A 25,441-nucleotide genomic window follows, 5' to 3' on the forward strand; every position below is an offset into this window, starting at 1 on the left:
CATGAGCCTTTCATTATATTATCTCTTCTCTGCGAGGAAGGGAGTGACAGAACAGCTTTGGTGGCACCTAGTGTCCAGCCAGAGCCAACCCCCCGCCTAAGTGCTGAGCTTCAAGTAGGCATGTCCTGTGAGGGACAGCTAAGGACTCTGAGCTTGTCTCCTTTGGAGAAGAGCAGGCTGAGGAGTGACCCCATTCCTCTCTACAGCTTTCTAAGGAGGGGAGTGGAGAGGACAGTGCTGACACCTACTCCCTGGTATCCAGTGGCAGGGGAATGTGTGGGAATGGTTCAGAGCTACACTAGAACAGGTTCAGACTGGACCTTTGGAAGCATTTATTTACATTTCTTTCATTTTTTTAGGGTGGTCAAATACTGGAAAAGGATCTCCATGAGAGATGGTCGATGCCCCAAGCCTGTCTAAGAGGCATTTGGACAATTCTGTTAAAAACACACTTTAGAATTGGTCAACCCTGAATTGTTCAGGCAGTTGGAGTAGATAATCATTGTAGGTCTGACAACTAAAATAGTCTATTCTACAAGCCAAACTACTCTGGGGTAAGCTTTCCTAAGAGCAACCTGAGGCTTGAAGTGCCTGAGGCAACTTGCATATGATATGTACAGAAACTCTATGCAGCAGACAGAAAAAAATTTGGGGCTGCCTGGTTGAAGACCTAATTCAGCTCAGACTCGTAGAGAATCCCATTGTGTCAGAAGATGATAACAGCCCAGGTACTCATTGCAGCTATTTTGGTGGGGTGTAACTGTTTCATGCTAGCACATGACGTTTCAGATGTTCTCTTTCCATGATTGTATTTCTGGCTTCATAATCTCTTTCTCCACCCAACCAATGCTTAGCTTAGATACCAAAACACTAGATTGTTTTTACCTCCTTGTTTTGTCTTCAGTAGTTTCACGTTTTCGAGTTTCTTCTTTACAGTCAAGTCATATAGTCTTTTAGGCAATTATTTTGAAACCATAAGTCAGGAGTAATGATGCTTGTAACTGAAAGATGCTGGTTTAACTATACCGGTGCTAATTTACCTCAAGGATGCAATACAGATAACATGCAGAAGAAAAAGTACAAAAATACATAGCACACAATTATTTACCTTGCAGAAATAATTAACATTTAGATGACTCACGTATAATAAGGAGCAAAGAGGAAAACAATCTGAACAAAGAAGAAAACACTGAAAGCAATTATTCACACTGAAAATTCAGAAGGCAGTTTGTCTAGATATAGATGACAAAGCAAAAGTTTACAGTTGATAAATTAGACAATACCTTCATTTTGGGCCATGCTTCTTCTGTTTGCAGTGTGTTGGAAAATGGTTTTATAATGCAATGAATTTTAATAAGAGTTATAAGGGATATTCTGTTGCACCTGCTACAGTTTTAATAGAAAAATATGATTGAATATGCCTTAATTCAAGTAAATAATAATGATTAAAAATTTACTTTTTTAAAAAATAGATAATTTTTAGTATTTATTACAAGGTTGAGCCAGGAACTGATCTGGGATATTTTTGTTTTTTTTTTTTCAATGTGCCCTTATAAAATTGTAGATTTTTGAGATTGTTCTGCCTGCTTTCAGTCCTTGCATCTTGGTTTCCTGGGCATAAAAAAATTATGCTTTCCATTGGAGTTCCAACTACCTGGTTTCACTGGGCTTTCAAATCCCACTATTCAGTCTTCTCTATTTGAAATAATAAATACAAAAATGCGAGCGCAAGAAATGTCAGTGTTAACCTTCTTTTTAATAGCTTAAGGCTGTTTTACATAAATAATAGCTCATTCCAGCATAGTTGGTTTGGTTTGGGTTGGTTGTTGTTTTTTTTAAGAAAACTCAATTAAAGAATGAAATGTTCAGCCACTGAAAGCAGTGGGTGGTTTGAGGCAATGTCTGTAGATTTGTCTCAGACTTGCAAAAGGCCAATTGACCCAGATCCTTCGATCCTGAAAGTAAAAGTGGCTGAACTGTGCTAAACCAGACTTCAGAAAACTACAGAGCCAAGTTCTGATATCTCTGTGTCGCTATGTTTCTTTGACTTTGAATCCACTTATTCTTAGTAAATTTTTAAGGATCTTCAGCCAATAAAGTGCAGGGGATTCCTCCTGCCTGTTTTCCCAGGAACTCTGTATTGCTTTTCCTCAACCAGTAATTCATCTGGATATGGTGGATATAAGCAGGAAAAGCTACTATTCCTTCATGATTCAAGTGTTCATCAAGGTCTGACATAACCCTGGCCTCACAAAGATCCATGTAATTTAGGACAGTAGAGCTTGATTGAGAAATGTGGATAAGAGGAGAGGAGGGAGGCATAGACAAAGATGAAAATAGGAGGAGGAGGAATGATGTCATGCAAAAAAGGGGTCAGCAAAGTGAAAAGGGGCTGTTGAAATGTGAGTGAAAGACACAGAAAACTGGTGCAGCTCAGAGCTGGAGAGGCTTCTGTGACTGAAAATTTCTTGGGTTAGGGGAATAAGGGAGGAGGAGAAGCACTGGGGATACTTAAATGAACAAGGAGAGGAGACATGCAGGTTTATTTCTAGGGCAGGTCTGGTATTAAGGACTAACTAATGTAGCTACCCATATTAACTAGCATGGGGTGGCAGAAAAGTAAAAACAAAATGTTTATTATTCTTTGACAGTAACTATGTCTCGGTGAAATCAGCAACCTGGTAAGAATGGTGTATTCAATTCTATTAGTATTCTGCTTGGAAATTGGATTGCAGCAAACAGGAGAAAGCTGTTCATCTTGATCCAACAGGTATCTTGCTGCCAATTAGGGTAGTTGAGGAGGGATAATGAAAATGGGGAATTGTGCTTTAGGAATTGTGTTTTAGGTTTTTTGTGTTTCTTTTTTTTTTTTTTTTTCCCTATTGTTTTAAATTTAAGACTTGAATTATTACTATTAGTTTTAAATGGCATATTTTGAAAATTCTTAGAACACCCCAGTATATATGATGAGGGTTGTTGATTGAGTTTTTTTCTTCCTCTCCACTCCTGGAAAAAAAAATAAAACCCAAAAACCAAACCAAACAAACAAAAACCCCAAGAAAACAATGAACACCAAACACCAAAACCCACACTCACAAGAAAAAGGCAGAGAACTCCAAACACACTTCAACATTTCAAACATTCACATTAACTCTTTCAAATCCACTTCTTGGAGCATATTTTTTTTCAGAGAATTATTTTGCCTTTCTAATTGTACATTTTGTTCTCATCCTGTGAGATATTCTTACTTTGTCTGTTTACACTTCTGTGACCAAAGGCTTCAGTTTTTGCTGATTTTTAATACTTAGAAGAGTTACATGCTTTGCTCTGGCTTGAGGAGAAGGTTTTGTGTATTTATAGGGTGAAAATTTAAAATGTGTATATTCTTTGTGTTTTACAGTGAATTCAAGGCGATTTTATCATTAGTGGCATTGGGTTTTTTGCATGTTTATTCTAAGTTAGAAGTAAAATTAAACAAATCATTCTAGAATCTTATTTATTTTGTTAGTATGTATATTCTCCATAGGCAGTGGCATGATTAAAATATAACAGCATCTTTTATAATTAAAATTCTGTGGATTCAAATCCAACCTTTTTGTTATTTTTGTAAAGCTTTTTGAATTCAAATCGAAGTAAATTATTTTCATTTACTGTAATGGAGGGCCAAAAAACCCCCTCTGTTCTCAGTGTAAAAAAAAAAAGAAAAATAAAGTAGGTGCCTGCACTCTTTTTCTTCTGCTGAATTAGCACCTCTGATGACTCTAGTGAGGAAATTGTTCTGTACTGGAAGCAATCTTGGGGGAGGAATTACAGTTCAGGAATCTCATTCTTACTAGAGTAGTAGATAAAATAGGTAGAAAGGCCAAGCACACTGGGCTTTATAAATCTTGTGATCTTTGCTATATTCAGTTCTTAAAAGAGTGAAAGAAGGTCACTTTCTCCTATAAATATCCTACTGTGGGAGCATCAGGATAATTCCTGTGCCCCACTGTTGTCAGTCTCTGCTGGATGTGCTGTGAGTATGTCTTTCAAAGAGGAGTCAGATTTCCAGGGATTTTGGCTTTGGCTAGTGCCTGCTGCTGGGCTAGCTGTTCAGGGTGTGCCCAGAAAGCAGCCTTTCTAAACCAAACAAAGAGATAATTCAAACACATAAACATGTCAAAAAATCTTCAGATTTTCTAGATAGCAGTTTTGGAGCTGAACTCAAGTTTTTCTAAACTGACAGGTTGCTTAGGGTGTTCTTTGCATCTCGTGCCAGTATGGCACTTCAAAGCAAAAATGCCTATTTGTTTAGATTTTCTGTGCACACAAAGTACTGCAGTTGTCTTTGAATAAAGACTGTTACCAAAGTGCAAGTTGATGTGACTGTACAACTTTGGGAAACAAAATTTAATAAGTATAGTATATTCCTTAAGATAAATAGGGCTTGGTCTCTAACCCCAGCTTTACTGAGAGCAATCTAATTAATTTTTTTAAACTATCAGGTAATTTTACATTTTATTAATCTCTCTTCCCCTTTTAGTCAGGACCGGGGCTGTTGCTAAAAAATTTGAAATTATTATTTCCAAATATCCTGTGGATGTATGCAATTAGTCACAGCTGGAAGCAAGTCTGTGGCTAAGACCACCTGTTTTCACACAAGCATCATCCTAACAAAGAGGAAGAGCCACACACTGTCTTTTTTGGGTTCCCTGACCTCTATCTCACATTGCAGTATTCGAAACACAGCCACAGGTAATGAAGATGCTCGGGTGCTAGAAGCCCACTTGCAGTTTGAATGGCAACCAGCTCAGCAGGCTGCTGTGTACACACCCCTGCTCATGCTAATAGCTGCACAAAACAGGTGAGAGCAAAGCCATGAGTATGGGCACAGTCAAAGGCCATCTTCACTTCCAATTACACATATGTGTACAAGATTTGACAATGTCTCTTGTTTCTACTGGAAGTAGCTCTTTGCAATTCCATGTCCTGTCAGGATGCTGTGCAAGGTGCTGTGAGCTCCAGAAGGAAATAGCCATTTCCAATCAGTTAGGCAATTTTCTATTACCTCTCTTATCTGTCAGACAACCTTCAAGTATTTTCCAAAGTGTGTGCAATACTGTCTGTTTCAAAATAGCTCCCAGCTACATTAAAGATCCTTAGGAAATAGGTGTTGCATCAGTTTGGCTACACTTGAAGTACAAGAGACAGTTGTCCAGTTCCTTCACTAGCTCTTGACAAGTAACTTTGTGTCTCTTTTCTTTTCCACTTGTGTGTTTACATATGTATATACCTATATTTTGTATGTAATCTATAAAGATGTGGGAATGTTTGTGTCAATATTTTTGCTTTTTGTTGTATATACTGGCATTCAAGTAGAGAGGTACTTTGTTGAGGGAAAAATGTGCAAAATTCAGATGAGAGATTTTATCATAGTTTATTTTGTATATTTGGTGGCATTGAAATTGTTTAAATATAAGGAAAATGGTGAAGGTGTGTTTATACTGATTGATTCTACCCTTCTGCTCTTGCAACAAAGAACATTTCCTATATTTCCTCTCTCAGAATTTTACCAAGGGAAAATATTTGTACCAGATTTTAGGCCTCCTTTCTCATAGCCTCTATTAGTGATGCAGTGTCCCTTCTCCTGCTGTTCCAACAACAGCCCCCAATACGTGGTGAGGAACCTCCATCTGTGCCTGTCGCAGACTGATTTCTGCCTTCCTGAACGCTGCTGCAGCTGGGTCTGCTGTTCTGGCTGAGGTCTCTCTAGTGTCTTGTACAGCAGCACTGCATTCTTTGGCATAGCTGGTAGAGTCCTGCCAAAGTTTTCCTATTATTTTGTTTGGATGACAAGAAGTCAAAGAATTTGACTTCCTGTCATTCAGAATACTTTCCTTATTTTTTTTTCTTTTTTTTTTTGCATTTATGTCTTCACATTTTTCTTTTCCACTGATTAAGTATACTGTCTTAATTATTTTAGATGTCTAATCATATCTCTCAGCTTTGTCATGAGCGCATGGACAGGCATTGAGTTAAATTCAGTTCTAACAGGTTAACTTACCTTTCTTATAATACCTTACAACTTTGAAATATACATATAACAAAATCTTGTGCTTCTGGGGTAGTGTTCTGCAATTTCACCTTCAGAAGATTCAGTTACTGATTGTAAAAAATAGAATCCTGGTCCTTTTAGCTAAGGATTTCTGGTATCTCCTCAGTTACTGGAAAATATCTGAAGTTACAAAAGGCAACATCTTGCCAGTTTTTCTTGGACGGCACATTTAATAACTTCTGCTTAGTCTGGGATGACTTTGTTTTGTCTTTACTTTTCAACTTCATCTTTGCAATTGCAGCTTACATATTTTACTACAGTCTGTAGAGCTTTTAAGTTGAAGATAGAAAGTTAAATTAGAAATTTAAGTTGAAGAAAATTTCTTGGACCTTGTGTTTTCTCTGCTTGGCAATTAAGGCATCTACTTAGAGAAAATTTTTTTCTTTTGGCATTCATGCAATCCATGTTTCAGAGCAAATGGCATAAAATCTGTGGGCAATTGATATTATCAGCTTATTATCCTAGTTCTAAAATTGTGAGATGCAGGATTTATTTTTGCGTATTCTTTGCCATGCTTTAATTAATGCAAGTGATTCTGTAAGAACTCAAATATAGCACCTATTTAATTTTGTAGTAAAATTGCTGACCTTATCATATAAAGTTGAAAAGAACTGAAATTATGTTGGGAGATTTACACTGCCATAAAATTATAAGATGGAAGACCCCATCCCCTTTCCAAAGAATAATGTTCCAAATAGTGTTCCCATTTATTTTAATAGTGCAGATCAGAATGTGGATGAATCTACAGAAAAACAAAGTGAATCAAGGCAGGGCTAATGCATACTTTAACTTATGACCATTATATTTATTATGGAGACACACACACACACACACACACACACCTCTGCATGAGCAGGTTATTGGTCTGTCATTTCTTGTTTATTTTAATGAGTTCACTTTGGTTTAGTTTGTCAACTTTACATCAATTTATGAAGCTGTAGATAGTTTTAATGAGCCCCATGAAGGTTATTAAGAGCTGAAAGTGTATGCACAATAAAGCAGTAAGAAATGATTCATGGGCTGTTTGCTCTCATGGCATTTCCAACAGTGCTTTTAAAATATTCTGAGATCTTTAGATTAAAAGCTGTCTTAATCTAAATTATGACATGTAGATTTTATATATGTGATGACATATATGCACATACAGTACTGATTGATAGGCAAAGCTTTACGTAATCCTCATGTATGACTGAGCTATGAATATTCAGGCAAGTAATTATATACTATAGAAATAATATTCTTGAGATAATACATTAAATGTATCTCAATGATCCAATAAATCATAGAGTAGCTGAATTAGATAGCAGTATAACTTCTCAATCCAAGTTCTTATTTTCTCTGCTACCCAAGTATGTTTTGATGGTTTATGACAGTGCTGTCTCTAAAGTTTCTCAGAACACTAGTGTGGCACACTATGTTTCTGTACTGCAAAGAGCAATGTTTTAAAAAGTACTGCCAGTCAGGGTCCTTTCTTCTCCTCATCTCCAAATTCATGGACACCACTTAAGTACTGTTGCTTCAGTAGAAGGAAGTAGTAGTGGTTCTACCCAGTCTTTCACTTCATTCTTCTGCTTTTCTGATCCCTTTAAATATTTCTGTACAAGTCACTCAGAAAACTTTATTGAGAAATTTGACACTGATCACTGAGCTTACTGATTTTTAAAAAAGAGTTCTGCTTTCCTTTCTAAGGTCTAACAGTTGCACACAAAAAATAATCTCAATTTGGGAGCTTGCTTTCATTACAATTACAAGAGTCTTCTGCATGACTTGAGCTAACTAATTAAAATTCTCATTAAAGTCTGAGCCATTCAAGCAGGGAGCTAATACATCATTTCTCTCCACTTTACAATTTATATATTTTCAGCATCTAATAGCCTTCACAGGGATCATTCCATTCATTCATATGCCTCCAAGTAGTTATATTCTGGCCCATATTTCCAAAAATGGCTCTTATGTTTGGCATAATTGCAGTGTTCCAGACCCAAAAAGGCCATCCAACAAAGCCCTCGGTGTATGTGCACATGTGGTTTCAGTTCAGTTGGTTGAGATGTAAAATTTTCCAGTCACTGAAGATAAATGCTTTTTACTCTTTAGCCCCAGCTTCTTACGTGTGTGATCAAAGGATTCCACTCTGATGTCTCAGAAGTTGAAAAGCTCCTTATGCTATGTCAGTTTAGGAACATGGGGATCTTTCTCACCTAAATTGCTCTTTGAGGGGCACCACTTGTTCCAGGCACCTCGGCCCCAAAACTTCTGTGTGGTGTTGACAAGGTGTTGCACACTTGAAAGTGGCTACCCCTGAGATTTTATATTTAATTGGGAAAAGTTAAACACGTGTATATACAAATACCTGCTCTTTTGTGTGTATTTGTCTGGGAGGAGATGAAGTCTTGAGATCTATGAATAAATGCTTCTTTATGAAGAGTGTAATCAGAGGATCAACTTCTTATTTTTATAGGCTAGCTCAGGTTGAACACTGAAAATTATTTCTTTTCTTCCCTTTTACCTGCATGGACTTCCAGCCATATCTGCACACAGGATTGGTACACAGCTGTAGGTGAGAAAAAATGTAGCTCAGACTGAAAACAGCTGTAAATCTTTAGTTCGGATTTATACACCTGATTAATTTTCATAGATGCCCCTCAGAGGGTAACTAAAGAAAAATTCAATTGATTTAAAGCATATTTTACAATCCTTTCTAGTGTTTAATGGATTACCAAGTGGATTAGAAGGTATAGTGGAGCTGAAGACGGTTTTTAATTACATATTTTCACTTCTTTTCAGTATACCTCTGCTCTGACCTATGATGCTGTTCAAGTGATGACAGAAGCTTTCCGTAATTTGCGTAAACAGAGGATTGAGATCTCCAGAAGAGGGAATGCTGGAGATTGTCTCGCAAATCCAGCTGTGCCCTGGGGTCATGGTGTAGAAATAGAAAGGGCATTGAAACAGGTAGCTTCCCTGGAGTGGATGCTGGGATGAGTGCATGTGTAAAGTTCTCTGTAAATGCTTGGAAAAAATCTTCTGGTTTCCTAACCTGTCTGGACCTTGCTGGGAATAATGTGGAAGTGAAGTCCTCAGGAGCCTGGCTAACAATATATTGCATATGAAAGTCACTCTAAAGTCATTGTTTTTGAAATATCAATAATCATCTGTGGAAATAAAGAAAACTTTTTTCCTAAAAAGAAACAAACTTAATTTTTCTACCACTTCCATCTTCATCTATTATAGGTTCAGGTGGAAGGGCTAACAGGAAATATAAAGTTTGATCAGAATGGAAAGAGAATCAATTTTACAATAAACGTCATGGAACTCAAAAGTACTGGTCCTCGGAAGGTAATTTGAATTGTCTCATAGTGTCTCTAAAGGTTTTACCATTCTAAGCAATGGGTTAAGGTAGGTAATGAAACATTAGATTAAAGCATGGGTTGTGATAATATTTATTCATAGGTGTATGCTACAATGGTCTTGCAGAGTGAAGTAAACATATCTAATATTTCTTTCTAACAAATGTGAATTATTATTTCTGGTAAGTACTACATAAGAGTGTTTTCTTTTCACTTTTGTGGGTTAAACTTTTTGCTTTCTGATCTGAATTCCTAAATGTGAGCCAGCATTTCGAGAAATATGCTTCTAAATGGCAAAAGCTGGATACAGATTTTTAGTGATATTTTTATAAATGTGTTTGTGTTTTTGCTCTAATTTCAAATCTTTCAGGGAAAACAGTTTCTCATGTTTTGCTAATCTGGAGTATTTCAGTTTTACAGTGTGTCATGTTTATACTAAAACCTGTTAATATGTGAATAAAAATAGTATGCCTGTTCTAGACAAAGTCATGTAAACAAATATCATTAGCTCAATCTTTTTACTGTTTGTTGTAGTCTTTCACTACATAAATAGAAGTGCTTGCTTACAGTGCTGAATTATCCATAGCTGAAATAGTTCTCTGTGAGCACAAATCAAGGGCATAGTAATAACATGCTTTGCCTTTTCCAGAAAAGTTCATATTCACTAGTGTCTGTGCATCCTATACACTCTCTTTAGATTGGATATTGGAGTGAAGTGGACAAAATGGTTGTGAATCCTCTTGATGGCCCTCTTGGAAATGAATCTTCAGGACTAGAGAATAAGACTATTATTGTCACCACTATTTTGGTAATTAACCTCCTATTTTGTCAGAAGACAGTCTGTCCTACAATGATTTGTTTCTCGACATTATGTTAGTTTAAATATGCTGTCTTTATTATTTGAGGTTGTGAGCTGTTACTTATTGTGATACATAATAAAATCTAGAAATTAGGGAAATGTATGGGATTCAGGAAGTGTTTTTGATTTGTAGAGGATGAATGGTCTTTGATTGAACATCCTAGAAAGTTATGGTTTTTAAATCTGAAAATGGAAATTAAATACCTGCTTTCAAAGGAGAGGAACTTTCTGGCAGGTGGAACCATAGTGTTTATTTTAGAGAATAGATTTTGACAAACAGCAAAGAGACTGGTTCTCATGCTTCAGGATTGTAGCTTCTATGGATTGGTAAAGTGTAAAATTCAACATTAAATGTTATATTCTGGTTGTTTAGAAAATTAAATTGTGTATTATTATAGAAGAGAATTTTTCTGTAAATTACACATCTTGTTTATCAGTTTGGACAAGCCATAGGTTAGCATAGGAATTTCTCTGGATGCAAGAACAGTTCTGTAGCAACTGAGAAAAGAGGAAATATATTAATACAACTTATGACTCATCACTAATTTTGCTGATGATAGAACTTTAGTGTATAGTTATAGATATCTTACCTTTTGTTTGTATAGCAATTTAATAAAAATATAGCCTTGAGAGCCTCAAGTGTTTTCTCAGGGAGAGATGTGGTTGTGAAACAGAAAATAATTTTCTTCTGTAAGACAGCTACAAAAGCAACTAAATACCTTTGCCTTCTTCCATCCAAACTGTATGAGAGAAAGAAACTGATTTTGGAATTTACTCTTTCTTCTCTGAATGCGTAACTCCTGTTAACATTCATGGTCATTATTAACATACTTCTGGGAGTCACTGTGCCTGTAAGTATTGTCGTTTGTGTATGACTCTGGAGAATGCAGCTTTTAAATGTGTTAAAGACATGTCCCATTAACAATTAACAACTAACGTCTACATAGCATGTGTGATTCAGATGGTATCCGCTCTCTTTTTTCACGTGTCAAAGGGGATATATTAATCTGTGAAGTGTACAACTGATGCACCCTGTCCCTATCAAGCAGCTAAGGCAAGTTCTTTCTGTGCAGGAGTCCCCATATGTCATGATGAAGAAAAATCACGAAATGCTTGAAGGAAATGATCGATATGAGGGCTATTGTGTGGACTTAGCTACAGAAATTGCTAAGCACTGTGGATTCAAATATAAGCTCACAATTGTTGGGGATGGCAAGTATGGGGCAAGGGATGCAGACACGAAAATCTGGAATGGGATGGTTGGAGAACTTGTTTATGGGGTAAGAAAATTTTCTATAATAAAGCTATTAAAGGTGACTAATGGAAGGAGTGGGGTTTGGTTTTGTTTTCTCTGTATAGTGTAGGAAAGTTACCTAATTAATTTTATAGGAATTAATAACTTCTAATGGCATGAAACACTTTGAAAGTAAAACATTAAATTACATTTCAAATGCAGATGAAGTTGGGAGAACGTGAATGCATATTTCATCCTTCTGACCAGGTGAAAAGCAAAGTACTTTGCTAAACTTTGAAATGCCATATGCTGTTAAAAGGGTATATATAAAAACTAAAGCTTGGAATACACCAACCATATGGCTATATGTATTTCAGTATGAGTTCAACTAAAAATTTCTGAAATTCTCCACAGGATGTTCTCGGTGAAACAAATGTGGCTGGTGTCTCTGCTGTCCTATTTTCTATTTGTGAAATGCCATAGAAACTAAACCATTTTTTGCTCTGTCCATTGCATTAGCTATTATTTGCTTTTTCTCTTCCTTTACAGAAAGCCGATATTGCAATCGCTCCATTAACTATAACATTGGTGAGAGAAGAGGTGATTGACTTCTCAAAGCCCTTTATGAGCCTGGGGATATCAATAATGATCAAGAAGCCTCAGAAGTCCAAGCCAGGAGTGTTTTCATTTCTTGATCCGTTAGCATATGAAATCTGGATGTGCATTGTTTTTGCCTACATTGGGGTCAGTGTAGTTTTATTCCTGGTCAGCAGATTTAGCCCATACGAGTGGCACACTGAGGAATTTGAAGATGGAAGAGAAACGCAAACTAATGAATCAACTAATGAATTTGGGATATTTAATAGTCTCTGGTTTTCCCTGGGTGCCTTTATGCAGCAAGGATGCGATATTTCGCCAAGGTTGGTTACTCACTCATTTCAACTTTGTGCATTTTTGGTCTCAGCCATCTCAGCCAGAAGAGGTTCGTGGTGCATATATTTTCATTCTTGGAGAGAAATTAATTGCTATGATTTTTCCCTCCCTAAAGTCACAGAAGTCTTTGAAGTGAAAGCACTTGACTGTGACATAGGGTCAGGATGTAGTTGATCGAATCTGTCTTAATGTCGATCATAAATCTGCCAAGTGAAGTTATATACACCATGCAGAGACTGTAAAATGCATAAGGTTCACATCATTCCATGCCTTCTTGGAGGGGTACCGTGTTTTTGCTGCATATTCCCATTTTACAGTTGACAGTGCATATAGTTCACCACAACTGTAATGGGAAAAAAGGATAACATACTAGTCACGAACTGCAGAGGCAGCACTTTCCCTCTAAAACTCACTACATATCATAACATGGTTATTAACACGCTCTTATTGCCCAAGAGAGCCTTGAACTGAAGTAAAAGTCCTGTGATGGCTCTAATTTCATGTGGATGCTTGCAAAACACTGCTGTTTTTCCATGGCCTACTTTTAGAAAAGTCACAAAGGAAATTATGAAAATGAATCTGAAGGTCCAGTTTATAAGTGCCTAATTCCTCATGGATTTTCTTCTACTTTATTAGGGACAACTGTAAAGCACTTAAGTTAATTCCTTTGCAGTTCATTAAATATTCTATTTTGCTGGTGCACAAGTGGTTATAGCCTTGACTCAGCGAAGTGGTAAGTAGGTAGGCAAATAGCTGCTTGCTGCTTGAAGGAAATGCAGTAACAATTTAAATAGGGCAGCAGGGTTTAAGGAAATCAAACCAGAGGACTTAGTTGAAACTGCTTAGTATAATTGCATTTCTTGTAAACATCCTAGTGTAAGACAGGGAACAGGTCAATTTTGAGTGAGTCTAGTGGTTGGTGGTCAAAATAAATCAAACCAAGGGAGCATTTCTTAGATATTAAATCATGCATCCCAAAAGGCAACAGCAGGTTTTCAAGTTGTTCTACCACAGAAATAAAAGCATTTATTGTGTGAGAACTTAAGCAATTCTCTGTAAATGCTGCTGTATCACAGCAGGAGATGCCAGCCTTTATGGTGAAAGATGCAATGCATTTGGCACATAACCCAGTAAGAATTGTATACAAGAGACAAGACAGTGAAGAGGGCAAATTGATGCAGAACATGAGAAGTTTTGCTAATTTCACTCCTGTGGGGTTTTTGTATTGATTACAAAAGTTGGAGTCGTATGCTAAGGCACCTATTAGCACAAAATTATTTTTATTTAATCGAGGCTGTAGTAGAATTATGATCTTTTTCTTGTTATCATTATTATTTTGCTATCTATGAAAGCACAAGGGTTGTTTGACAATTGATTTGATAGGATTTGAAAGGCAGTGCAAGAATACTGATAGCAAATGGTCATCATAAAAGGTGCACGAGACTCAGTTTTGGATATTCAGTATTTAGTTTCAGTGAAGCGTTTATTTCATTGAAACCATAATTTTGAGGAAGGTGGTTAGTTTGTATATTATCTGTTTATTATAAAAATAGAAAAGGGCTAAAAACCACTTGTTGTTTCTGGTTTTGTGCCAGAACATTTCACTGTGGAGTTTGAACTGCCTGCAGATGAATCAGAATAAATATAAAAAGGACAATCTTCAGGCATCAACAAAATACCTTTCTTAATTTTTACACTGCTGCAATCATTTCTCAACAACTAAGACTTTTAGAGCAGACAAGTAACTAGGGTTCCCTACTCTGGAATAGAAGGTGCTGAGTAAGACTGGACCACCTGGAAATGGTCTGGTAGTAGCAGTCCCTATGTTGCCTCATGGGCAGTAAAGGAATAATAGAGTAGAATAGTATATTAGGTGATAATCATAACTTAGAGCAAAGTTTTCCTCATCTTTTCTGAGATGTGAGTGTGCTCTCTGTTATGCCAGATAATACCTTTCTAAGTGCAAAATACGGTGCACAAATTTAGGTCATTGTGCACAGAAATTTTTATTTTAGTACCTAAAGATTTAGTACTTAAAGATCTAGTAAATTAGGTGCTTCTAAAGTATAGGATCATGCTAGCACATTTTAGGAACTTTTCAAAACGTACATAAAAAAAAGCAATTACTCATTTAACTGTGAAAGACTGCCTGGGGAAATTCTGAGGACAAATGACACCCCAAATAATTTTACCTGTAAAAGGCCATGAGGGAGCATAATTTCTGGATTGGTATTGAGATTATTCTTTTTTCACAAAGTCAGTGGCAACTTTGCTCCCGGATCATAGACATTTGAAAATTATTGTCATTTAAAGAGGGTGTCATCAATACAATATAAAGTGCCATTAAGATGGCAGTTATTAAATACACATTGGCAGATTTTTACCTTGCAAATATGTAATATAATATATTCAGTGTATCTTATAACTCAGTATTCTACCTGCAGAATTACTTTATATTCCAGTTACCTCCATTTCAAAATAAGTATGTGATGTTTTTTCAAAGATGACGGAAAGCATTTTTGCAGACTATATCTCACTTTAGAATGAGCTTGAAATAATTTTTTTTCTTTGGTCCTTTGAATAACATATTTTAGGTCTTATCTGACTTGATTTTCATGTAGTAGAGTGAATTAGTGAGTCTATTGTGACATGGAATAAATCTTTTAATGTCAGAATTACAACAGAGTTTTTATGCAATAGCAATTGGAAAACATAATTTGTCCAGATTTGGTTCTATTTAATTTTGTTCTTAGCTTACTAAATCCTCTTCGCATAACTGTTTATAATTTTTAAATCTATATATATGTAGTTATATCTATATATATGTATAGTCTATGTCAGAATTAGTTTTTGCTCTCATTCACAGTGCAGTAGGCTGGGTGAGTGATTCCTAATTTGTTTACTTAATAAATAGAGGAGACACACCAAGACAAACCTAAAATACTGCAGTGCCCTAGTACTAGACTTTTAACTCCATGCATATTTCAGCCAAATAATTAAGCTCATCTCCAAAGATTATGTACTGCTTCCTATAATGTCTTATTTGGAAAAAAAATGGTAGTTAATTTCAAACTTTAAAGGATCATAAAAAAAAAAAAAAAGCCAAGTTTGACAATAATGTAATATTAGTATTTATCTTATATTAGTTTTCTGTTATTGAAAATTACTGAGTTGAGATGTGTGCTTTACGCTGTTTTGTATAACTTCTTGAGTTCTCTTTTCTTCTTTCTTCTTGAGCAGGAGAAGCAAAACACAGATCCATAAGAGCCCACCTGCTGCAGTTATAAACATCAGATTATTATTACTATTTTTAAAAATATACTTTTTCCATCATTTTTCTGTATTATCACTGATTGTTTCATGTCCAGTCCTCAGTTTAAGTGCTTGTATCTTTCAAAAGTCCTGTGCACTTTCTAGCCTATAGATATTCCCTGGGCAAGTCTTTTTCTTACAAATAATGCTGTTTGTTTCTCAGTACAGATTGTACACAGCAGCATAAGCCATTGTTTTGTGGAAATCAGTCTTTGAATGTCTTAGGAAAACAATCAAGACCCTTGATTTTAAAGTGCATACTGGTTTATCTGAAAGGGCTGTTTTGCTGATTTTGTTTGATCCTCATCATAATATCACACAAAATCACCTCAGAGGGAACAAAAAGTTTGTGTTAAATATAGCACATTATGATGGGAACAGTTTCCTTCAAGGGTTGTCAAAACTTTGAAGAACTGGATCACTAAGTTCTTCCAAAAGTAAACTCTGGAGTCCTGATTTCAGCAGAGTCCCAGGAGATCCAGTGAAGAATGCCTTGATTTCCCGTCTGATGCCTATGCAGAGCTGGACTCTGAGATAGCCTGAAATGCCTCCCTATATTATAATGCACCGTTTGCATAAAACTGATAACGTGTTCCTTTTTAGGACTTCCATTTCACTTTACAAATCCATTTCATACTTGTTACTAGATCCCTGTCGGGGCGCATTGTTGGAGGTGTGTGGTGGTTCTTTACCCTGATCATAATCTCATCCTACACGGCTAACTTAGCTGCCTTCCTGACGGTTGAGAGGATGGTGTCTCCCATTGAAAGTGCAGAGGATCTTTCCAAGCAAACAGAAATTGCTTATGGGACATTAGATTCTGGCTCCACTAAAGAGTTTTTTAGGGTAAGAACCTCTACTTTTTAGATTTTTTATTTTTATTTTTTAGATTTTTTTTAAGTAGGTCTTCTCTCATGTAAATGTGTTTTCCCTTGGCTTTATTAAAAGATTGCTATGAAGGTGTGATTCGTGCAGCTCAACTCACAAATATAAGTGTTCCTGTTTATTTATAATTGTTACATTTTATTATTTATGTACAAATATAAGGGTCTTGATATAAATATGTAAAGGAAAATCACTTGAAAAAACTACTCCATATACAGTGAAAAACAAGGTATGTTTGAAGAAGGAAATTGATGTAATTTATCTGTTTAATAGCTCTGCTATATTTTAGGTACCCATACAGTGAATAAGCACATGGGAAAGGTGTACATTCATGTCTTAATAAGTATTCTACGTGATTTTTCAAGCTTGCAGATGGGGAATGGGATGTAATCCTGCTGGCTGCTGTAGAATATACATGCCTGCATCTGAAAACACTTCTTACACGTATTTGCATTACATTAATGCCTTGGAAGCCTCACTCTCTACCTCTGGGTATTGCAGCTTTAAAAACACATGAAACTTTGAGTGTGTGAGTCTCAGGCTGCCCTTGAGACATCAGCTAGCCTGGTGAAATCCATCCAGCAAATGAGTGGGAGACCAAGGCTGCTGACAAAAAAAAGCAGAACAGCCTCGCCTTGTCTGTCTCTCACTGTATGAAGAAAGTGCTTCTGAAGTCCTAAAATAGAAAGAAACTTCTGTTTTCACGGTTTTTAGTGCATGATGTTACATTTAACAAAGTGTATTTTAAAATAGTTATAAATAATTCATTTACATTTCAAGCATACACTAACATGAAAATGAAATGAAACAGGTTCTCGGGTATTTTCTATATGCTGTATAATTAGAGCAGTAACTGCTAGATTGCAGTTTTCACTGGATCCTGTAATGGACCCTGTAACATACTTAAATGGTAATGGACTACATAGGAATCATACTTGTCTCAACTATAGAAATTTTCGGATTTTGAAGATAGGTTCAGTAATAATACCTGCTGCTGATTGCATTCCTGTCAGCTAAACCAAACCTAACATCAGGTGTACAAGCTGGTAAAAATGAGATTGGGTTTGTGCTAAGTGTTTAGAAGCATTCAGAAGCATACAGTCATGTTTCTGGTTTTGTGAACCTAAACCTTTCAGAACATGGCTGTACTTAGGACTGAACATGAATTAACAATAGGCTACTTCTTCTGGATAGTTTCTCTTCAGAGATTTTTAAGTGTCTGTATGTATTACATGCATTAGTATCTAGTCATACTCCTAGCACACATGTACACAACTAGTGTTCCTGGTGATTGCTTGAGCATTAAAAGCTTACTTTTGAAAAATTATTTAGAAGCTTTGTGAAGACATATTCTTCATCTTTGGTTATCTTTGACTCTGCACAAGCAAAACTGGTGATTTCTGGAAATTTCTACTCAGAAATTTCTATCTCAACTTGGTACATTATGTGCAAAACAACTTCTTAGCCTGATGCCTCTATCTACCATTTGCTAAAAATCCCTTAAACTTGTCCAGTTACTTTTCAAGAAATGACAGCTGTTAGAATTTCTTTTGAAGAGGCCTGAAATTCAAGCTCCAAGAATGATTCTCTTTGCTCAAGACAATGTTAAAGGAATCTCTAGCACTAAGGAGACTAAAATTCCACCTAGAGTATATCTGTCTTCTGACAGGATTGGACTGGATGTGTGACTTTTATATGACCTGAAATTAGCACTCAAATTCTTTGAATAGCTGAAAACAACTTGAATATATTTTTGGCAGCAAGCTAAAATGGTCTGGCTTTTTCTCTGCCATTCTCATGAATTAAAAAAAACATACGGGGTTTTTCAGTCAGTCAGTTTTCAGGAAGTAGTGTTATTTACAAGTTGGTTTTCTATCGATGGAATGTATACTGAATCTTTACTAGTAGAGCCCTAATTCCTGAGGCAGTAGAAAATAAAGGGTAGTTGGGTACTGGGGATGAGAATGGTGTGCTGAATTATCTTTGCTACTAAAACATGTTTTGTGATAATATGTTACACAATTGGAGAAGAGATGTTTCACAGTATTTTTCAAAAAGGAATTCTCAGCAATTGCCTAGATGGTGAAAGTCAGCTGAAAAATCCTTTTCTGAATAGCTGAATATAAATGTATACAATGTTAATTGAAAGAGGTGGGATCAAGCCTTTTTCTGGCTCCTATGACTGCTCATCACATATCCCACAGACAGTAGTCATACAAGCTAGTCCATCTCACTTGGGGATAACATCCTTGGCATTCATGACTAAAGGATGAGTTGCCTTTGCACTTTACCCCAATTTAGATAGGCTCCCTAGTTTTAAAGGTAGCATGGACCAGTAGGAGATATTCTTGCCAGCAGTGCGTAGAGCATCAGTTGGCACTGCATCAAGAAATATAACTGAGAAAAAGGAATGAAAAAGCTCTGCTGCTCTGGTGTTTCTAGTGCTGCTTTAAGATGAGCAGCAGAAGCTTGGCACATCCTGTCTAGAAAATACCAGTACAAAAATAATGGGTTTTAAAATATTTTTAAAAGAAAAAATGTGACAAATAAATATTGACACAAATATCATCAAGATACTATTACTTGTTAGTAATAATCGTGTAGATAATTTTATAGCTATACATCTTCAAAGACAGAATTTTCATCTTTAATGGAACATCTGTCAGGTTTCTGTAAATACCAGAATGTGTAGTAGTTTTCCTCAGGAGATCTCAGAGTCGGTACTAGCAGAATCACAAGTACGGTCCAAGTCTTTAGACTTGAGTTGGGATATTTACCACTTCTGATATTTGCTAATGCTTCTACTTTTTAGATAGTTCTTGTAGAGCTCTTAGTGCAACCGAAAGCCTAAACAAAGGTATATATTGCATTGCTTTTGCATTTTTTTGGGGTTATGGGCAAAACAACAAAGTATGGGTAGTTTCCCCAAAATACTCAGTGAGAATGCAAATCTGCAAGCACCACTGGGGAAGATTCAGGAGTCATTTCAGTTGGTCTTGTGCAGGTGCATCATCATCTCTGTAATTGCTGGGTCACAGGTACTACTTGATGGAGAGGTAAATGGTGGGCAGTGAAATGTCCTCGCTCCAGTATGTCACAGTGGCCCTGTCCACAGTCACACACTGTCCTTGCCTTCGGTGATTTTGCGTTGGTACGTGCTTTAGCTGGGACACATAGCTGAACTTTGAAGGGGAAAAAAGCCTCTAACCCAAGAAGACAATCTACTGCTCACCTGTCACTGCAGATGCTAATTTTAAGGCATTATCTGTATGTGTTAACTCCTGAAGTTGCCTCACTCACTTTCATGGGCCACGGCACTGGAAGAAAGAACCAAAGTAAGTATGCAAGCATTCACTGGAACATTTCCATGCTTTTCACCTGCTTGAAGGCACAATGACAATTAATATCAAAGTGATACAATGAAAACAAAAGTTAATTATTTTTACAGCTCAGTCATATTTTTGCTGTATGCCTAGCTCTGTTCATTAAAGATATCTAAAAATTGGATAGACAAATGAAATCAATCATCCTAGCTCTTTTTTTCTGTTCCAGAAGATGAATTGTAACTAGTCCTCTAAGTAATAAGGCATCTCAAAAAGCAAATGTGCAGAGCAATAACTACATTAATTTACTGACTCTCTGCATTAGTTTTTGTTTAAAATATCTTCATAAGCACCTATTTTTGAACCAACAGTGTGACATGGACAGACCAATCTGTTTCATTTTAACTGTTTTGGTGGCCTTTAAGAATAGATCCTCTGCCAAAATAAAAACAAGCAGAACGGCTCCATAACAAAGCATCCTTTACCTTTCACTGGGAAGACAGTTCAAGAGTTGCTTATTCTTGCTGAAGAGGCAAGAGTTACAGAATGGAAAGATGGACATTGGAAACATGCTGGAAGGATGACAATCCTTATAATCGTGTAGAGAAATCCTCTCACACAGTGGAAAGCCAGAAACAAACATAAGAGCTGACAAGACCTTGAGTCATTTCTCCTGCAAAAGTGTTGTCTGTTAGGAGGCAAAGAAAATTTGCCCTGAAAGAAAATTGCAATGTCTTTTCTGAGTATCTTCAACAAAGTCTAGTGCCACTATTTTTATAAGTATTTTGAAATGTTTTTTAATTTGCAGAAGTACTTATGTTAACAACTGCATTACAAGAGGGGATGAAAAAAAACCCATACAGCAGTCTGTGAACCTCAATCTGTCTTCACATCAAGATACTGAAATTTCTACAAGAATAAAAAGCCAAAACCACAGGAAATCTTTATTGAGAAAAGAAACATGATTATTTTTCTTTAAATTAAATTGAAGTAAAAACTATGAATCATACCTCAGCCTCATTTTTTGAAGTTTGAGATGTAGAAAAATTATAGAACTTACATTTCCAGAGTTTCATTTTGACTAACTCCAGCGAAGCCTCTAAGGACTTGAAAGACTCAGCCATGAAATATCTTGTAATATTTACCATGGACTCTGGTTGATAACTTAAGAGAGGGTTTAGGACTGCTGCTTCATGGATCTGTGAAGCAGATGTGGCTGGAAAGTGCAGGTTTGGCTCTTTAGTTTGACAGAAGAGAAAGGTCCATAGCTGAAATAGTGAAGAGAGTCAGATCTGAGCACTGAGTTAGTGCAAGGACTGCCATTGCACCCAGTAGCATGCTACTGAAGATATGCTTGTACTTTCCTGTGATTGACAGGGTTCAAGTGATTAATTTTCACTTCTCTCTTGTTTTTTGAGATCCTTGCATCTGGGAAGCACATAAGAATTGATTTAGGCTATTTTGAAAGATATTTTAAAAGATAGAATGCAGTAATCAGTACTTCCTCTTTTTTCCTCAAAGCATTTATTTTTGTTATTTTTCAGGTTTTATTTTTTTTCTCTTTCCACATTGCACTTGCTATGGTTAGAAGCATCTTTTATTTTCCAGCTTGTATGTACTTTTAACTAGTTCATTCTTAATTGTTACAGTGCATTAATAATTATTATATTGATTTTTTTTTCTTCTCAGTGTTTATTTTCCTGATGCATTAATGCTGAAGGAGCAGAAGTGTACGTTGTTTGCCACCCAAAACTTTAGTTTGCTTTGTACAAAGGCTTTAATATTTCTTTATCATTTCTGGAAATAATTTTCTCCCAATTCTATCACACTGTGTTCTGGTAACTATTTTGATCTTAGTGACAGATCTGTGTTTCTTTTGTTTTTATCAACCAGTGATTTCCAATTTTATTGCAGATTTTCTTATTGATCCCAAATTGCTGCATCATGCTTTTGAACTAGAAAGTTTGATTTCTATTATTCTCATGATCAGATTTTTCCACTTCTCATATATAATAAATAAATAAATTTCCATCATCTGTGTTTTGACATCCCAATTTCCTTTCCTACTAATCCTAGTCATCTCTGTCTTGTAATGTTTTCACTTTAAAATATCATCTGAAGTTGTGCATGCTGTGCAGTATTTACACGAATAGAGCAGTAGTTTGAATGTTTTTTCATTCCTCACTCCAGGCAGTATGTTTGTGGTTCTAGACTCCAAGAACAGTATTTGCAGTTCTCTACAGATTTGTGACTGCTTGAGAAAGTACTTCTGTGTTTTAAGATTTAGTTTATTCCCTCTCCCCTGGTATGGGTGCAATGAGATTTTTTTCAAAATTGTAGAAATTAATTTCTTGTGACATTTGTCTGAGTTTTTAAAAAACCGTCATTGAAGTGAACTGCTTTCATTTTATGAATACGCTGAATGGTGGAGAGAAATTCCAATTCTGAGGAAACTAAGTCTCAAAGGAGAAGTCATTTCAGTAGTTATTTTAATGGAAGTTAAATTATTTGGGAACCTTGGTAAGAACAACCTTGGTCACTTAAGTCCTTAAACCACATGGGGAATATGATGATTATATAAAGTCATTGTCCTGCATATTTATGGAGAAAAATTATCTAAATACACTTTTGAAGAATTAATTCATGAAGTAGAATATTTTAGATTTTTTATTAGTAAGACCAAATATATTAAAAATATTTTTGGTAGCTCAATTATATAATGAATATTAAAAAGACATAAAACTGCATCTTAAGAAAATGTAACTAAATTTTACCATTATTGAATAAATATATCTGTATATTACAAAATTTGCAATTTAGATTTATTTGAACTTACTCACCTTAAATATTTACTCATTATAAACAAGGGTGTTTTGAAGTACTTAATCTTCAGCTAATTAAATTTAAAAAATAGTTCTGTTCTTTTCTGTGTTTGCTTTCTGACCTATTAATATTTGATTTACTGACTAAATTAAAAAGTTTTGGCTTTTGTTACACTTTTTAGCTACTGATGACATTACAACTTCCTGTCCTTTTGTTTGGTATGGAAGGTCAACAAGATGGTTTCACATATCATGTTTGAGAATTGGAGATCTGCTCCCACAGTACAAGATCATAATCTAGTATAATGTTAGTAGTTTGAGGAGCTATTTCTGTCAAAGTCATACTAATTACAGCACCCCAGTTTTAAGAATAATAGGTCTTTGAATGTCAAAGTAGAAAAGTTACCTGATGACCCACAAAATAAAGTTGATAAAGCTTTGCATAAATTAATTTCCTAATTAGTTTCTTAATGAAGGTAGTATTCTACATTTGAATTGGAAGTGTATGCTGTAATAATAATAATAATCAAATAAATTTTAGATATAATAATAAAGTTATCCCAATTTATTGTAATTTTCTACAGAATAATCATTAATATTTATTATTTCATATTAATTATATACTTATAATTTTTAAAGTTTATATAATGAATTTTATATTGTATTATTTTCATAGTCAAAATGCCCAGTGGAGACATGATACTTAAAAAAAAAAGTGTCAGTTCCTGGGGCATTTTTGTATCATTGTATTGTTGCAGAAGTCTTAAATAACAGGAAAAAATTGTTCATTGTGAGTATTAGGGTCTCGTACTGCCGTGTTGGTGTTGATTGCAATACCAAAATTATAATTAGCTTCTAACATTTCACATAAACACTGAGTGTCACCTTGCAGTAGCAATCAGCCACAGTAATTAAGAGCAATGTGGGTCATTTCCATACTCTTGCATTCTTGTAGTCATTATGGCAGTCTGGAATGGTTCTGTTATTTGTAGTGCATGGCGGCAAGTGTGGAAGCCCAGCTTGCACACGGGGTATCTTGTGTGTACACAGAATGCCAGATGGCCTCTTAGCACTGGCATATTCTACACCTACAGTTCTGCCTTTCAAATAAATACAGATTCTCAAAATAATAAAGGAAATAAAATGGCACAGTTCTGAAAACACAGTGTATTACTAAATATATTGTGTAGCAATATAAAAAAAATCTAGAAGTCACCCATATTCCCTACAGAGTGGCTCGCTGCTCTTATTTTTTTAGGAATCTAGACAAGATCGAGGACTAGGTAGGGATCCAGACTCGTAACTATGAATTCCAGCATGAAGTTTTTCAGTGTTCTTGGCTGCAGAGGACTGCACGGTCATAGCCAACCCTGAGTGTCATTATCTGGTGATGTTCTTATGGAATGTCTTACAGATTTTCATTTTCATGATTCCTGGGTCAGATTTTCCTACCTTCATCCATACAGTAAGGACCTTGTGAGCCATCTAGTGGGAAGTTTCTTCTTAACACTTGACCCTTTGGGAAACCTGTTCCTTGCAACCTTTTCCTGTTCAGCTGCCCAGCTGATAGTACACAGTGATGGTTTACTTTGTGAACTGGCTCTTCAAAAATGGTGCAGTAATTTTTTTAGGATTCTTCTAGTTTTTAGGATCATGTGCTTGGAGTTCTTTTGGGTGGAAAAAAAAGCAATGCGTATGCAATATGGTAGATGTTCCAAGAATCTGAGAAAATTGTGCCTTCAGCACAGTTATTTTTCTGTCATTCTTTTATTCTGAGTTGATCCAAATCTTTTGGTATATATGGGTAGACTGAGTATGTATAGACCAACAGACTAGAATATGCAACAACTGGTCTGCAAGAGAACTTGCAAAAAGTCAACTGTGCCAATGTATATGTAGATTCTGGTAATATTTAGAAAATTTAGATGTTAGAAAATATTTAGTGGTTCTTGGTACTGCCAGAACCTTTTAATCTAATAAACATACAGAGATCATGGAGAAATCTGGGCCTCAAAATCTTCCTAGACTACATTTCTGGACATGAAGATTGGGGTAAGTCTGGGAAAATGCTCGTGCTGTACCACAAGTACAGTGAAGCCTTGGGAAATTACACCTTGAAGCATTACTGATCCTTTTATACTTCATTCATTTTAAAATGTCATTATAGATGTTAGAGCAGAATTGCAGTTTTGAAGTGTATAAGATAGTTTTAGTTGAGAAGTGCATCTAATACATTTTCTCATGGTATAGATTTGGTATTTTAGCACATAAAATTATACCAGTAATATCTGACCTTGACTCATCATATACAACCCTGTTGTACTTGCTGTCTCTTTGATAGTATTTCTTCGTTTCTGTGGCATCTAGGTGGCAAACTGTTTTCCCTCTATTTTTTTCCAGGTTAAAAAATAACAATCAGTTGGTAGTTAAAACTGCCAATTATAGTTATAACTACCAACTGGTTAAAGCAAAAGAAAAGTACTTCAGGTAAAAATCTTTCTGAAGGAAAACCCTCACCTGTTGAGTTGGAGAGGCACATGGAGTATTAGAACAATGTTGAACCAGGTGCCCCAGTATTAATGTTCCCTTCGGCTTTCACAGCAATTTTAGTTTCCTCTGTGGAGCAATCTGA

General features: G+C 35.8%; 1 protein-coding gene across 1 annotated transcript in view; it reads left to right on the plus strand.

Annotated features, from left to right (window-relative positions):
- The window catches only part of GRIA2 (glutamate ionotropic receptor AMPA type subunit 2), an 86,408-nt gene that overhangs the window by 54,249 nt on the left and 6,718 nt on the right, over positions 1 to 25,441 (plus strand). The window contains exons 7-12 of the mRNA XM_058838680.1: positions 8,879 to 9,046; positions 9,326 to 9,430; positions 10,139 to 10,249; positions 11,374 to 11,580; positions 12,084 to 12,454; positions 16,427 to 16,625. Of these exons, the coding sequence (XP_058694663.1) occupies positions 8,879 to 9,046; positions 9,326 to 9,430; positions 10,139 to 10,249; positions 11,374 to 11,580; positions 12,084 to 12,454; positions 16,427 to 16,625 (1,161 nt within the window). The remainder of the gene's footprint in view (positions 1 to 8,878; positions 9,047 to 9,325; positions 9,431 to 10,138; positions 10,250 to 11,373; positions 11,581 to 12,083; positions 12,455 to 16,426; positions 16,626 to 25,441) is intronic.

Source organism: Poecile atricapillus, chromosome 4 (assembly GCF_030490865.1).
Source record: "Poecile atricapillus isolate bPoeAtr1 chromosome 4, bPoeAtr1.hap1, whole genome shotgun sequence".
Classification (NCBI taxonomy): domain Eukaryota; kingdom Metazoa; phylum Chordata; class Aves; order Passeriformes; family Paridae; genus Poecile; species Poecile atricapillus.